This window comes from Suricata suricatta, chromosome 6 (genome assembly GCF_006229205.1).
Source record: "Suricata suricatta isolate VVHF042 chromosome 6, meerkat_22Aug2017_6uvM2_HiC, whole genome shotgun sequence".
In the NCBI taxonomy this organism is placed as follows: Eukaryota; Metazoa; Chordata; class Mammalia; order Carnivora; family Herpestidae; genus Suricata; species Suricata suricatta.
The window spans coordinates 116,213,389-116,229,106 of record NC_043705.1 but is presented as its reverse complement, the minus strand read 5'-3'; the positions used below and the strand labels follow the sequence as shown (position 1 = coordinate 116,229,106).

Below are 15,718 nucleotides of genomic sequence, written 5' to 3'. Positions count from 1 at the left end.
TTTACAGGAGGTCTTTCTAGTATCTTTCTAAGACAAACACTGTTCATAATGGTCAGTTTCAGATATATTTGCAAATCAATTGCAGGTAATTTTCATAGGCCTAGAGAGGAAAGAAAATTTGATTCTACCTATAGGGTCTGCATTTCTTCTTTTTAAATTTTTCTTCCCTCTTTTCTTTTTTCTTTATTAAGTTTATTTTTTGAGAGAGACAAAGAAAGTGAGAGAGAGCACAAGTGATAGGAGGGGAAGAAAGAGGAGGAGGAGAGAGAAAATCCCAACCAGGCTCTTGTGCAGAGCCCAAGGTAAGGTTTGATCTCCTGAACCATGAGATTATGACCTGAGCCAAAATCAAGACTGGAGTGCTTAACCTACTGAACCACCCAGGCACTCCTTTCAATGACACAGCTCTACTATTCCAGATATGTAAGCCAGAGGCAAGTGAAAAGTTCTGAATTAGAGCAGTTGACTGAGGACAGTTTTTTAAAATTAATTCTATGGGCTGTTAATAAGTGCTATCTGAAAAAATATTAAGTGTTTGCAAAACATTGTATTAATTTGATTTAAACAGAATGCTTCATTAAAATGCTTCTTAGTGACTTTTATATGCTAAAGATTGTGAATCTTTTGAGAGCGTTATGTAGATATATAATTTTCAGCACTTTCCTAACTTATTTGATCATTTTTTCCCACAAATCCTACTATCCATACTATAGCATAAATAATCAAAGGGCAGTTCGACCTATAACTTGCAAAGACCTAACTGCATGAAATTCTGTAAGAGAGAAAAACGAAAGTCATCTATTTCTTGAGTAGATTTTTCTTAACTTCCAAAGGCTATTCCCTACACAGGTAAAATTAGGGTATGGTTCTTGGCCAAATGCAAATCAGGCATATTATATGGGAAAGTCTCTTTCTAAATATAGAACTAGGCAACAGAAGGTAAAGAAGGAAAGGGAAGACTCCTTTCATGTCCAATTTGTAAAATTTAGAGATGAAGCTTCCTTCATTAAAGATGTAGTGAGAATAAAGAATATTGGAGTTGGTTGATTCCCAGTCCCCTCCTGCCCTCTCTACTTCTAATGGGCCCTCAGGGACTCCTCAAAATCTGGGGCCTCTGTGGGGTATAGCTGAGAACACATTCTTATGTGTATACACTAGAACTCTCATTTTTAAGGATGTAAGGGAGGTGGTAAGTTGTTATTTACCAAAACAATGAACTTTTGTAGAAGGTGATACTATCAAATACAAAGCCTTCTTGGTCTGAGGGAGTAGCTGATTCTTAGGGCCAGAAGAGAGGTGAATAGTTTGGCAAAACAAGCTAGAGGAGAGTGTGGAATCTACAAGACAACGTGCAGCTAGGGGAAGAAAAGAGATGAGAAAAATACAAGAAGAAGGAGGTGGAGGAGAGGATTTAGCCATAAGACTCGAGCATGGGGTTAAAGTGATATAATCATCTGGGGAAGATTCCTGGGACAGAATATTTGTACTTACAGACAAGTCTAAAATTCAGTTTTAAATTAACTGTATTATTATAATTATAAAACCCATCCTGTTGCTTCAAATCCTTAGTAAAATCAAAAAACCATTGTAGAAATTGAGCAAAAAGCAAGCTTCATTTCTCAGGTTGTACAGGGACATGGATAAGCCACTTGGGACAATCAATCTGTAAAATGATACAATCCAGAAGCAGCAAGTGTTCATAGTATAGGAATGTAAGAAATCTAGACATGAGCAGAAACCCTAGGGAAGGCATTATACTTGCATAGCGTGTACAATGAAGAGCTGGGAATCACATTAAAATTTTAAAGAATAGGAGATCTCAGCTAATATCTGAATAACAGAAAGAAGTTAAAATTCTGTATGGAGGAACTCTTCAACTCAAATGGCTTGTGGCTTTCATTGCCAAAAAAATTCCACGAATGTGCTACTTGCATTGGTTTATATTCCTAATGATCAATCGGTCACTACAGGATGCTTTATTCACACTTTAAACTTAGCATAACTCTGACTGTAGCTTCCCCACCTCCTTCTTAAATCTTCGTTTCTTGATTCTATAAATGTCTGCATCACTCATTCTACTTCTAAAGAAGAAATTTGATCCCTAACTTTTTTCTCCCATTCACACCACATATCTAGTTGGGCAAATAATTCTATTTTTTTCTTGTGGGATACCATCCCCTTCTGTTCTTTCTCATTTCCTCAGTTTAGCTTGCATTACCTTGCAAAAACAGTTCCTAGCACCACTTCACTGTCCACTTTCTCCAATCCTCTGCCTCTACAATACATCAATAACTATCTAGAATGCAGATCTGGTCAAGTCCCTATGCCAGTAAATATAATTTTCTAGCTCCCCATTGTTCAGGAGATGAAATTCTTTTGTTAGCCTGGCTAAAGGTTTTCTCACAAGTGTGTTCCAGCCCCACTGCAAACCTTATCTTCTGCCATTCCCTACTCTACATGCTATGCCAAGAGGCCATTCATACTATCTCATCTCCTAATCTTTCCTTCTCATCTCCTTGTCTTTCCCTACAAAGACCTTGAGCAAAATATGCATCCTCTATCTCCTTACCATGAGTCAAAATAGCAATTAAAGTTTAAGATAAAGTCTGATAAAAACTGTATTTTCTCTTCAGACAATAGTTGCTTTGTTTAATACTTCAACTCAAAAGAATAAAAAATATGTACAATTCTACATGTTGTATCATGCTCATGAGAAAGATCTAGAGATCTTTGGTGACTGCTTAAATTATACTTCACAAGTAAGCACCACTCTAACATGTGTGACTGGGCTTGCCAAATGGACACCCACACTCTGGAGACTGACCCTTGTTTATGGTATAGTGTAAAGGGACAGAATATGGTGTGAGAAGAATAGAATTTGAGTCTTTGTTTTCTCATACATTGTTCAATTGGCCTAAAGCAAAACATTTCACTTCTCTAAACCTTACTTTTTATCTGTGAGACAATATCTACTTCCTAGGATTGTTGTGCAGATCAGATGAAATTAGGTATATAAAATGAGTCCACAAGAAATAGAGAAAAGGTTTTGCAATCTGTAATATTCTATATAAATGTGAAAAGGCGTTCTATGAAAATATAACTGGACACGGAGTCAAAATGCATGGTGCTATGTATTGATCTGTGTCTTAGAAAAAAATACATTGAAGTCTTAAGCTCCTGTACTTATAATTGTGGCTTATCTAGAAATAGAGTGTTTGCAGCCGTAATTAAGATGATATAATTAGGGTGGACCCTAATCCAATATGACTGGTTTCCTTATAAGAAGAGAAAACAAAGATACATGGGGAGAACACCACATGAAGACGGAGGCAGACATTGGAATGGTGTATCTGTAAGTCAAGAAATTGGCTTGTCAACCATCACCAGAAGTTAGTGGGGAGGCATGGAAAAGATTCTCCTTCAAAGCCATCAGATGGAATTGACCTTGCTGAAACCTTGATGTCAGATGTCTAGCTTCTGCAACTGAGAGATTATAAGTTTCCTCTGTTTTAAGCCACCCAGTTTGTGGTATGTTGTGTGGCAGCCCTAGGATATTAATACATGAGTGTAAATTTTAGCTCTGTCAGTTACTAGCTCTATGAATTTGGGTTAAATTCTTTAAGTGTTTTTCTCTGATACCTTAAGACACTTACCTTTCTGTGATTGTTTCTCTGAGACCACTGGCCACTCCTTTGACCACAGTGCTGGCTTTGGGGGTCAGTACCACCTGAGATATAAAAAACGAGCCCTTCTTTCTTCTCTCAGTGATGGACGCCTGAAGAAACTGGATCAGTTTTTCCGGGTCAGTGGTGTTGGCCCAGGGTGCTGGCATCATCTGCCCAGGCCAGAGAAAGGGCACTTCCAGAGCCACTGGACTATGGTAGAAGACCAGCACTTGATAGTCTTTCTCCCACAGGTACTTTAGACTAACTTCCTGGGCAAAAATCGCTGGGCACATCTTGTTTCCATAGATGTCTTTCAGCATCTGGACCAGTTTTTCATGGTGATATTTCTGCATCCCATAAAAATGGTTGAAGTCCAAGAATACTACCTCCTTATGGTGATCTGTGAGGAATGCATTAATCTCCTCAAGGCCTTCATTGACTTTGGCACTGAACAAACCATGAGCAAAGTAAAGTTCATTGTCGGGGTCCCTAGGCTTGGTGGAGATTCGAAGATCAAAATAACGGATCCCAGCTCCTAGTTGACCAGTAAAGTTCATTGTTTGAGTGGCTAACCATTTCCGCATCAGCTTTTTGGCTACAGTTCCAAACACAGAGACAAAATTCTGGACCGTTTCTGGCTGTTCAGGCCCTACTGGAGAGGCTTCATCAATGTAGAAGCTGAAGGAATCATGAGATCCTAGAAGAATAACAAGGCATAATGTGGTTATAGCTCAGTTCTTTGTTCTTCCCAACTTCTTTCCCTCTTATAATGTCCATATCTCTCCTCAAATGAACCAAAGGAAATAATAAGTAATATTTACTCAGTTCAATCTCATGTTTTAGGAAGGTCCTTTTAGAGCCTATACAGTACACACAGCACTTCAACAGACCAAACCGATTTTAAAATGACTTAAAAATCCCTTCTGATCAATATTTTAAATACAAATGATCACCTTTTATTTCTGTCAAGAAAGAATTTAATATATTCAGTAGGAGTGACTTTCCATATAAGTGGAATTTATGGGGATTTACTGGTTTCCAAATACTTTGTCTATGATCTTGCCCTCTCTATTCGTTTTGAGTCAATTTTAATGGTAGAGAGCTTGTGTCAATGAATAAAGAAGTCCTTTTCATGGACAGATGATCAACATATGAATTGCTACCTCATACACTTTGGAAAGCACAAGAGGTCACAGGGTTAAAGGAAGGGAGAAAGAATCAAGAGGACATTACAATGTTGGTAATATTTAATATCATTCCTGACCCTTCATTTGAACAATGGTGGACTTGGATGAGGCCAAATACTTTTCTCGTATTAAATAAATAATTTTTCCTATAAGTTAACAAAACTGACAGCACTTAAAAAACCAATATTTTCTTCACAAATATTTCTTTTCAACAGTGAAAGCTCTCTTTGAAGTTAGCATCCAAATTTGGAAGAATTTCTCCTAGGAAGAATAAGGACAACTTTTAATTATTATTTAATTATTATGTATTTAATTATTATTACTTAATTTAGAATTTTTATTATTTATTATTATTTATTTAGTTTAATTATTATTTTTATTTATTACAAATGTCAAAACTCCACAAATGTAGCAATGAACATGTGCATGATTTGCCTGTAAGTATAGAGTGCCATTTAAAATATTATTGGCTCTAATAAAGAAGAATTATTTCAAGTTTTAATTTTTTTAATGTTTGTTTATTTTTGAGGGGGAGAGAGAGAGCACGCATGTGAGCATGAGTGGAGGAGGGCAGAGAGAGGGAGACAGAGGATCCAAAGCTGCTGGGTGCTGATAGCAGAGAGCCCAATGTGGGGCTCTTGAACTCACCAACTGTGAGATCATGACCTAAGCCAAAGTTGGACTCTCAATGGACTGAGCCACACAGGCGCTCCTTAATTTTATTTTTTAAAGCCTCCTTTAATTCTTGGGCACGACCTACTGAACAGGTAAAATGAAATTAATATATCTTGAATCTTTCATACATTAGAAAGGGCAGATGTAGACCTTGTCGCTCCACTTCTGATCTAGTTCTCTCTTTTTAAAAATTTTTTTTATGTCTTTATTTTATTTTGAGAGACAGAGACTGAGAGTGAGTGGAGGAGGGGCAGAGGGAGAGGGAGACATGGAATCAGAAGCAGGCTCCAGACTCTGAGCTGTCAGCACAGAGCCTGACGTGGGCTTGAACCCATGAACCATGAGATCATGACCTGAGCCAAAGTCGGACGCTTAACCAACTGAGCCACCCAGGCGCCCCGATCTAGTTCTCTTGACAATGAAACAGACACACCTTGTTCTACTTCTTACACTCCTCCCAATGCGCGCGCGCACACACACACACACACACACACACACACACACACACACTCCCCTTATATTTATCATCCATCACATTAGGATTTGCTTGATAAGCTATTTGAAGCAATTTTTTTTCAGTGATACTATATTTATCATTGTCTATATTTCATATCTATGTCAATCTACATCTATATGGCCATGTGTACATCTATCTATCTATATTGAGCATTAAATAGCCCAGAGGAATCACAAGAGTATGAACGTAAGACACATTGGTAAGTTGTTAGAGAAAATATTTTGAAGAATACTTTAATACCATACAAATGATAACCTTTAAGATTTGGAACAGCTAACTCCTCAGAATTATTAGATTTTTTAAACAATGAAAGGTAACTCCAAAATACAGAAATGCCATGTTTAGCTTAATCTCAAACTGTCTGATCTATTTATCTTTAGTACATGGAATGGGAAGAAAATGTCAGCACTTTCTAAATAAGCAAAACTGGCAGTTCAGATCTGGCATTGGCAAATTTTAACAGGGATTAAAATTGCTGCATATCGATTTATTAGCTGCTGTTCAGCCAATTGCTATATAAATGGAAAAGGCTAAATGACCTGTACTGTGGCTCAATATACAGAGAGAATATGATTAAAGGAAGAAATAAAAAGGGGAGTTTAAGAAGAGCTATAATCAAATGATCTACAATTAAGATATGTATACATGAATAACTAAACCCTCAAAATAAGGGTTAACTTATAAAATTTGAAAAAGTTTTAAAGTTAATTTCCAAGCATGTGAAAAGAAGGTAGATGAAAATAATTGGTTACTTCTAAAAATTTGTGATAGACATATTTGGAAGCAAGCAGAAAGGGAATTTAAATAGGACTAGATTTCTTTTTCCAGAAATGAGTTGTTCTTTGCTTTCCATATGTCATTAGTTTCATTATTCTGTCATGCGGCTATCTGGAAAATTAGAAAAAGAAGAGCCTAGAAAAATTCACCAATTTTGAAAATCCTACAAAAGGACATTAGTCTCTAGATTAAATTATTTGTTGACATTTCAGGAAAATACGTTAGGAGATCAAACTAAGGGCATGTTAAAAATAAAAATTAAAAACAGCTAACAGTCAGAAGAAGAAACCCCCGTCACTTTTTGTCCTAAGCTAGGTGACTCTGAGGTACACATACAGCATTTGGTGCAGAATGATGTGCCAGAGGCAAGCATTACTTGGAGAGGAGAATTAAATCATCAATCAATACAAAACACTCTTTTTGTGTCGGGGGAGAGAATACATAATCTAATGTTGGCCAAAAAAGGAATATCTTCATGGCTTTTGATTTCATTTGGAATAGTACTTCCTCCCCAATCTCAACATTTTCACTAACCCATTACGTTTTCCATTTGTTGGAGCTTAAAACAAAAATACAATAGTATTTCTGACCTTGCAGTAACAGAGAAAAATCTCGCTGAGCCCTTGTTCTTTAAAAACCAGAGAGTCCTGCCCGCAAGCAAGACAGTGCAAAGCATTATTTCTTTGTTTTTGGCTACATCCACAACTTTTCTGCCTTCTCTGGTCTAGTATTTTGCTGTTACAATGGCTCAGTATTTCTGGAGTCCTCACCTCTTACCTTTCTCTTGTCTACAGCCCCAAACTCATACTTTGGACCTGATACTTAATGTTGCTCCCCTGATTCAGAACATAGCCTTTAAATTTGGGGTGATTTGCATTCTTTAGTCAGAGAAGAGCTGGCCACTCCCATTATGAACCCACACCAATTAAATTCATATGCTCTGGCTCTGAAGAAATGAACCGATTGGAAGAGGTCTTCTTTTAAATATTTCTTTGAAACAAGCACTTTTATTAGACTCCTCAGTCTGCCACATCATTCCTTCATTGAGGCAGTAGGCATGCCTCTAATATTGACCCCCCAAATCTCTGACCTCCTGGCATTCATCCTTGCCCCCTAATTCCCCAGTATGGGTCCAATCTAGTGACTTGCCTCTAATGAATTAAGTAACACAAATATGATGGGATGCCACTTCTGAGATTAGGTTACAAAGATTGTGACTCCTTCCATCTTGCTCCTTTCTCTCATGCTGAATTTGATGAGGCATACTGCCATGTTAGAGAGGCCTATGTGATAAAGAACTGGGAACGGCCTCCAGCCAATAACAAGCTAGGAAATAAATAAGGCCTTCAGTCTAACAGCCCTTTGATTTGAATCCTGTCAACAGCCACTGAATATGCTTGGAAGCACACCTTGCCCCAGAGGGATCTTGATTTGTAGACTTGTGAGAGACCTGACCATAGAAACTATGTATTATTTTAAGTGATTACCTTTGGGGATAATTTGTTACACAGCAACAGTTAATAAATATAGGCTATACCAACTCTTTTGTGTTGATGAGAGGATATGAGGTCTCAAGACTCAACTGCCCAATATAAGAACTTGGAATTTTACTACATTTATGGTAAGCATAGCATAACATATAGAGTTGAAGTTCTGACACTAATGTAACATTGTGTGTCAACTAGACTCAAAATAAATAGATAAATAAGTCAAAATTTAAATGAAGAGAAATGAATTATAAATGTTCATATGCAGGATGCCTGGGTGGCTCAGTCAGTTAAGCATCTGACTTTGGCTCAGGTCATATTCTTGTGGTTCACAAGTTTGAGTCCCACATCTGGCTCTATGCTGACAGCTCAGAGCCTGGCACCTGCTTCCAATTCTGTCTCCCTCTCTCTTTGCCCTGTCCCCACTTGCACCCTGTCTGTGTCTCTCTCAAAAATAAATAAGCATTAAAATTTTTTTAAATGTTCATGTGCAACTTTCTATGCATATAAACTATGCATCAGGTAAGAGGAAGAATGAAAGAAAGTTGGTGTAAAAGGTCTTCTTGAATGCATAAATGGAACTATGCCATTCTGCACACTGTAGTGGATGATCTTGTCATCTGGTCTAACCAACTGGCATGGAGCATCCATTTTATTAACTCAACAGTGCAAAGAATATGTATGATAATCTCATTTTATGGCCTCTGATAGCACTGGACTTCACTTCTCATTCTATTGTGTGCTATAGTAGGAAAAATTCTAGAATGGCCCCCAAAATATCCTCCCCCTGAGGAAAGATGCCCTGTGTAATCCCCTTCTCTCAAATGTGGTGAATATGATGGGATATCATTCTCATGATTATGTTCCAGGATACAGAAAGGAAATTCCCCCCCCCCCCCATTTGTAATTAAGGTCTCTAACTGGTTGGCTTTGAGTTAACCAAAGAGAGATTTTCCTGGGTGGGCCTGACCTAAGCAGGTAAGCCCATAAAATAGAGACAACAAGCAGCAATAGGTGTTCTCCTGTTGATTTTAAGGAAGTGAAATGCAATGTTGTAGAGAGGGCCAGATGGCAGTTGAAGGGATTAATACCAAAGTGCTATGAAAATTGCTTTAATTTGAAAACATTTGAACAATCAGCAGCTACAAGAAGAAACATTTATCTAAACTTAAGCAGAGCTTCTGAAAATACAACTACCATTGACCTCTCTCCCAGGGACTTTCTTGATTAGGAAAAGACTGTAAATTCAACTGGTTATTAGAGTAAAAAAACCCAATATAACCTTTCAAACCCTCTCACTGAAGCCCTACCTGCCTCTGTTTAACTAACATTAATATATAAGCCTTTCCTTTCTGGTTATTCAGTAAGTCATCTCTGAGTGATCCTTCATGTACACTGTGTATGCATAGATAAACCTTGCCTTTTCTCCTAGTAATCTATCATCAATTACTTTGCAGACTGCCAATCATAGGACTGAAACTGGGAGAGGAAACGTTTTCCTCCCAACCCCGTGAACGTGGGCAGCTTCAAGGAGCTTGAGGACCACAGTCCCACAACTCAAGGAACTAGATTTTGCCAACAAGCAGCGAGCTTGTGAGAGGAGCCTCAGCCTCAGGGGATGAGACACTCTGGTGATGGCCAATGCTTTGATTTTTAGTCAGATTAAAGTAAATTAGATAATGAAAGCAGCATTGAAGTCGGTGTAGGGTGACTAGCTTCAAATTCATGCTCAATCACTAACTCACAAGTTAACACTGGAGAATCATCAGACTGTTGATCATTCTGGCTTTGGGTTTACCAATTTGCTAAATTAAAACATTCTCCACACTTACTTCACAGGATTTTTAAAAAGAGTAAATGAAACCATGTTTGCAAAAATCCCATAAAAGGACTATAACACTTAAATTACTGTTGTTTTCTTGAGGTGGTATAGCTAGTCACAAAACATAGATTCACTTGAAAATAAGGAAACACTACTTAGATGAATACACATTAAGATGGTGGTACAAGTTCACATGGGAGTTGATTTAAATTGTAGAATTTAGGTTTGTAAATATTTGTTTTGAAAACAGGATTCTTATCTGTCATTTGTCTAAGGTTTTAGCAAATAGGAACAATCAAATTTACCCCGTGTCTTGTTGCTTTGAACAGCAACTGAATAGTTACATTCTGCCATGTACTTACACTAAGTATTAACCTTCTTTCATTCAGTATCTTTCCAGTATTATCTATAAAAGTTCTTTGGGATGAACTTCTGGTTGATCTCTTGATTCGGCCTAGTTTCATTTCAAATTCTACAAAATTATGGGTTTAATAAACATCATAGAGAATGTATCAAGTCAATTTCATCTGTGAACCTTCAGAACAAAAGGCCCAGTAGGCTAAGATTTGATGTGCCCACGAGTGTGCAATTCCAATATCTATAGCCTGACCTTAGAATTCAGGCTCTGACTCCATCAAAATAACAACCAGACCTCTCCTTGCTCTGCAGAGCACTGAGCTTGTAAGTTTATGTACTGCATATCATGCTTCCCTCTCCCTGCCTATTTTTCTCCTGTTGTTTGCCATAGTGCTGAGGTTTTCAAGACTCCTGCTGTCTGGTAACAGGCTCCCTGCATATTTGATACTTTGATACCTTTTATGATAAGAGGGCCAACACCACAGGAATGGGAAAGCATGTGTACCTTCTACCTGTGAACCAAAAGAAGACTGCTGGATGAGGACCTGAAAGGGTAGATTTAGCTTTTGAGCCCTCATTCTAGGGTAGGGATGAGCAGGTAACACAATCTCTATGTTCCATTGGAAGAGATGGAGTTCTGGTGTGAAGTTTGCCCTCTTGTCTTCCCCTTTATGAAATTCTTAATCCCAGTCTTTTATGGCTCGTAAGTATTCCCTTTTCTGTAGCAAAGAATTGTTTTCACTCATGGTGGCCTTCCTTTCTCCTGAATGCACAGTCCCTCTGGTCTGCACCCACTCCCTCATCAACTAGTAATTGCTATTAGATGTTGTTACTAACACTCGTCATGTTCATTAAATGTTTTCTCTTTGTTTCTGGCTCTCCACCCTCAAACCCTCCACCCTACATAGACATAGGTATGCACACACTATAAGCAGATTGTAAGCTTCCTAAAAAAAAAAAAAAACTATGCCTTATAATTCCATCTCCACTACTGCACCTGGTTTTATTAATATAAAACTGTTTGAGGCCAATGGGTCAAAATCATTCATACAGGATATGCTGCAAAGGTGACACAATTACTTCTAATAATCATTTGTTACAGATTAGGCAATTTTACTTTACCATTTCCTCTCAAATTTCTCAGGAAATTAGTCTGTACAGCCTGGTTCTCTTTCTCTAACTTTGGTTCCATCTCTCATCCATTGCACCAGCCTATCACTATTGCAATTCATATCAGTCCTCTGTGAAATATCACTGATGACCACTAAAGAAAACCCATCTGTGATCTCATTCCTAAACCCTCACACAGAACATGGCAGGCATTTAGCTAATGCTGCTGATTAAGCAAATGAATGAATCCTGCCCAGCCTTTCTGGAACATTTGATACTGCTATGCTCCCTCCTTGAAATATATTCCTCTTTTGGATTTTGGGACATAGTTCTTTACTAATTTTTCTACACTCTCTGTGATTGTTGTCTCTCCATCTCCTCCATGACCTCTTCTTGTTCCTCCAGCATCTAAATGAGGGTGTTATCCAGAGCTCCATCTGAGACTTTAAGTGGCTCCATTCTTCTTACTTCTTTGATATTCTCCACCTCTTTGGCTTCATGCCTCTAATAGATGCACCATGAGCTGATACCATCTAATCTGACCTGCATTCCAGACTTCCTGTCTGCCTACCAGGCAACTAAATTTCATCAGTCTGTGGGAACTTTATACTCAAAATGTCCCAGATGAACTTTAGCATCTTTCTTTTCCAAAATCCTCCTTTTCATGAGCTCCCTAACATACTTAATTATCTTATAATCCTTCTATCTCATCCTTGGGTTCATTTTTGGTTCTTACCTGCCTCTCAAACCTCACATTAAATTGGTCTTAAAGTCCCATCGTATTGACTTACAAAGTCTCTCTCAGATTCGTCCTCTTCTTTTCTGTTCCACTGGCAGGGGCCTGATTTCCTGTTGCGACCACTGAAATAGCTTTCGGGTACTATTTTATTCATCCCAGCTGCCACCATTCCACCCTTCTCACAGGTTTTACCCTGTCTTGGCCTCTAGAATGGATTTAATCTTAGAGAGATGATACAATTGATTTCCAGCTAAATACACTGGCAATCACCAACAAGTTCCTCTTGCTTTCTGCCCCATTTTCATCAACAGGAATTTGGATTCAGTAACATATCTAGTACTCACCTCTCCCAGGGGAATTGTTTGCTCTTATAACCTCCTGCTACCCCTAGGAGACGGAAATCCCATCATTATATGCTAGAATGGTAACTAGAACCTGGTTATCTGCTGAGTCTGTCGACTTTTTGGTATTCCTTTAATACTCTTCAATGCTGTCTCCAGAGTACTAATTAGAGAGCTCCATTCCCTGTTACCTTGTACTAAATCGCTAAACACAACCCTTTGTGTGGCTTTGAGAGGCTGCAAACCTGACTGACAGTATACGGGACTCTAACATCAGCACGTGTTCCTCTCTGCAGGTGGATCTGTACTGCCCCATCGCTGATAGTATTGAAATAAAATCCATTCTTGGCTTCTAACTCTAATGGAGGAGAGCAAATACACAGATTATGAAAACAATATTAATTCTTAAGTCACTTTTACTTGGTTTGGAGGTCAATCAGTCCTCTCTGTTGTTAAATACATGATGTCAATCTGACAGAAAAAAAGTTTAATTAGTTGGTTCTTACTTGATAACCTATAATTAATCTCATTAGTTTTTATTTACCCCATTACTTAAACTGATCAGTTATTGGGGTTTTTTATTTTTTTTTAGAGACAAAGACCAAACCTTGAAGAATAGGGATCACTCCTTACTCCTGGCACATAATCTTGCCTCTGTCCTCCCGCACACAATCAGGTCTTAGTGGACAACATAAGAGATTTTGCATCATCCGAAATAATGTACACTATGTATCAGAAGCCAAAACACTTTAGGACTGAACAGATCATTAAAAACCATATAGTTGTAATGCATATACTTTTCTTGCCATAATAAATATATAGAAAATACATTTTCAAGTAATAAACCTGGAATATCTTGCAAAACACGGAGATGAATCCTTTTGTAAAGGAGTAGTCAAAATAGTCATGCTGTGATTTCTCTTTGCCTAAATCTGTATCTTTCATACTGTGTACCGCCTTCTCCCCCAGCACACCTCAGAGACAGTAAGCTCAAGTAAAGGAGGCTGGTGTCCTTACCTAAGTCTTCTGATTCAGGATCCCAGATGCCAAATTTGAGAAGCCCTATTACATTGATGCTTCCCAGGAGTACAGAAGCTCAATATTCATCACAATATCTTTAAAATTGCTGGGCTGTTTCCTTAAACCAATAGATGAGCCGACAGTGAATAGTTTAAGAACAGCGGTGTTCCAGGCAAGGGGCAGAAAAGACAGCTTGTTCTAATTGCCACCCTGGGTGAAGCTATTAAACCTTTTCATAGAAATTTCTTTTTAAGGGCTATCAATAGGGCTGCCAGAAAAATAATTAAGAGAGACCTCAAGAAATAGAGAAGTTTGAAATTACTGTCGAAGCCAGCTCAGCTATGCATTCTCTTTTTCCACAGCATCTATCTTGGCCCTTCTCTGCAGAGGCAAATGGAATCATGGTTGGAGGTTTTGCTGTGTACACTGTGCTGCTGAGGCAATGACACTGACAGCACTATGACCTTCTAAGCCCAGCAACACAGAATCAGTGAGGGAAGCTTCCAGAAATGGAAGGGCCTGAGACCAGGAAGAATCTATATTGTAAATATAAGGTCTTAAGAAAAATAAATCAGTAGATCAGCAGTAATCAGCAGTAGATCAGCTCTGCTCTTGTCAGGTAATTCAAAAGAGCAATAGACCCATGTTTTTCTAGGGCAATGGACCCATCTGCTTTTTTAAGTACCACTGGTACTTAACTAGCAGTGATTTTGACCCAGGAGATATTTGACATCATGTGGAAATACTCTGCATTGCTAAAACTGAAGGGGACTCATCTAATGAGTAGAGGACCAGGAATGCTGCTATACACCCTACAACTACATGCACCAACTGCTCCCACCACAAAGACTCAACCAGCCCAAAATCTCAGTAGTAACAAGATTGAAAAAGCCTACTCCAGTGGAAACCATACAGGCAGAGTGATTTCCAAAGGTAGAAACCAAATACTCTGAATTTCCCTGCTTCATCTGTAATACACACATTTCCCTGCACCTAGAACACATCTCTCATACACTTATCGTGCCATTCTATTTTGAAGCTGTCTAAATACATTCTGCAACTGAAAACTGTCACACATGAGGCATTCCTTTTGAGTTTATTTAAAACCCAAGAGAATATGTGGCTTTGGCACTTATTTCTACTAATCTCTTGATTTTCACTTCAACATTTCCTTCAACTGTTCTAACAAGTTCTCAAGGTAATCAGTAGCTCTTTTAGCTAAAATTAAACCCATGCAGACCGGTACGTTTTATTCGTTGTCTCCATCACCACTCCGGAAGCCTGAATGTTATGAGGACAAGATTTGTCTAGCTCTTATTTAATGTAGTAAATAAATCAAACACCTATTCTGTGAAAGACAGTATGAAAGTTTTATGTATGGCTGTGAAGAAGTCGGGTGGGGTTTGGAGAGATTAAAGTAATTAATCTAAGTCAAAAAAGAGACAAAGGGTTCCCTCTGTTTCTTTTGCTTCATCTGCTCTGTCAGGCCAAGCATTTTGATTGACATTTATTGAGTATCTATTATATGCCATGCATTGGGTCAGGGATATGGAAATAAAACAGATATAAGACTCATCTAGGTTCTGTTCTCGAGGAGTTTGGATCATAGAGGGGAGAGATAGGCAAGAAAAGCCACCATTATCATAAAGTATGGTAGATGCTATGATAAACTATATATGATACTTTTTGATAAAATAGTAGTTCAGTCCTAAGCTCAACATGATCTTTCAGAATAATTACTAATCAAAGCTAAAGGGTGAGAACAAAGCCCCAAACAAATACATTGGGTAAGGCTCTACTTTTTCAATGTCAATATGCATAGGCCTCACTCAATTATCTTGTTAAAATCTGATTTATTTTTGAGAGAGAGAGAGAGAGAGAGGGAGAGAGGGAGAGAGAGAGAGAACAGGTGAGGGGCATAGAAAGAGGGAGAGAGAGAGAATCCTAAGCAGGCTCCACGCTATCAGCACAGAGCCCAATGAGGGGGCTCAAACCCACGAACAGTGAGATCATGATCTGAG

General features: G+C 38.3%; 1 protein-coding gene across 2 annotated transcripts in view; it reads right to left on the bottom strand.

Annotated features, from left to right (window-relative positions):
* The window catches only part of PLCXD3 (phosphatidylinositol specific phospholipase C X domain containing 3), a 167,847-nt gene that overhangs the window by 57,436 nt on the left and 94,693 nt on the right, over positions 1-15,718 (bottom strand). For both annotated transcript variants that reach the window (XM_029940952.1, XM_029940951.1), the window contains exon 2: positions 3,654-4,362. In XM_029940952.1, coding sequence (XP_029796812.1) covers positions 3,654-4,362 — 709 coding nt within the window. The remainder of the gene's footprint in view (positions 1-3,653; positions 4,363-15,718) is intronic.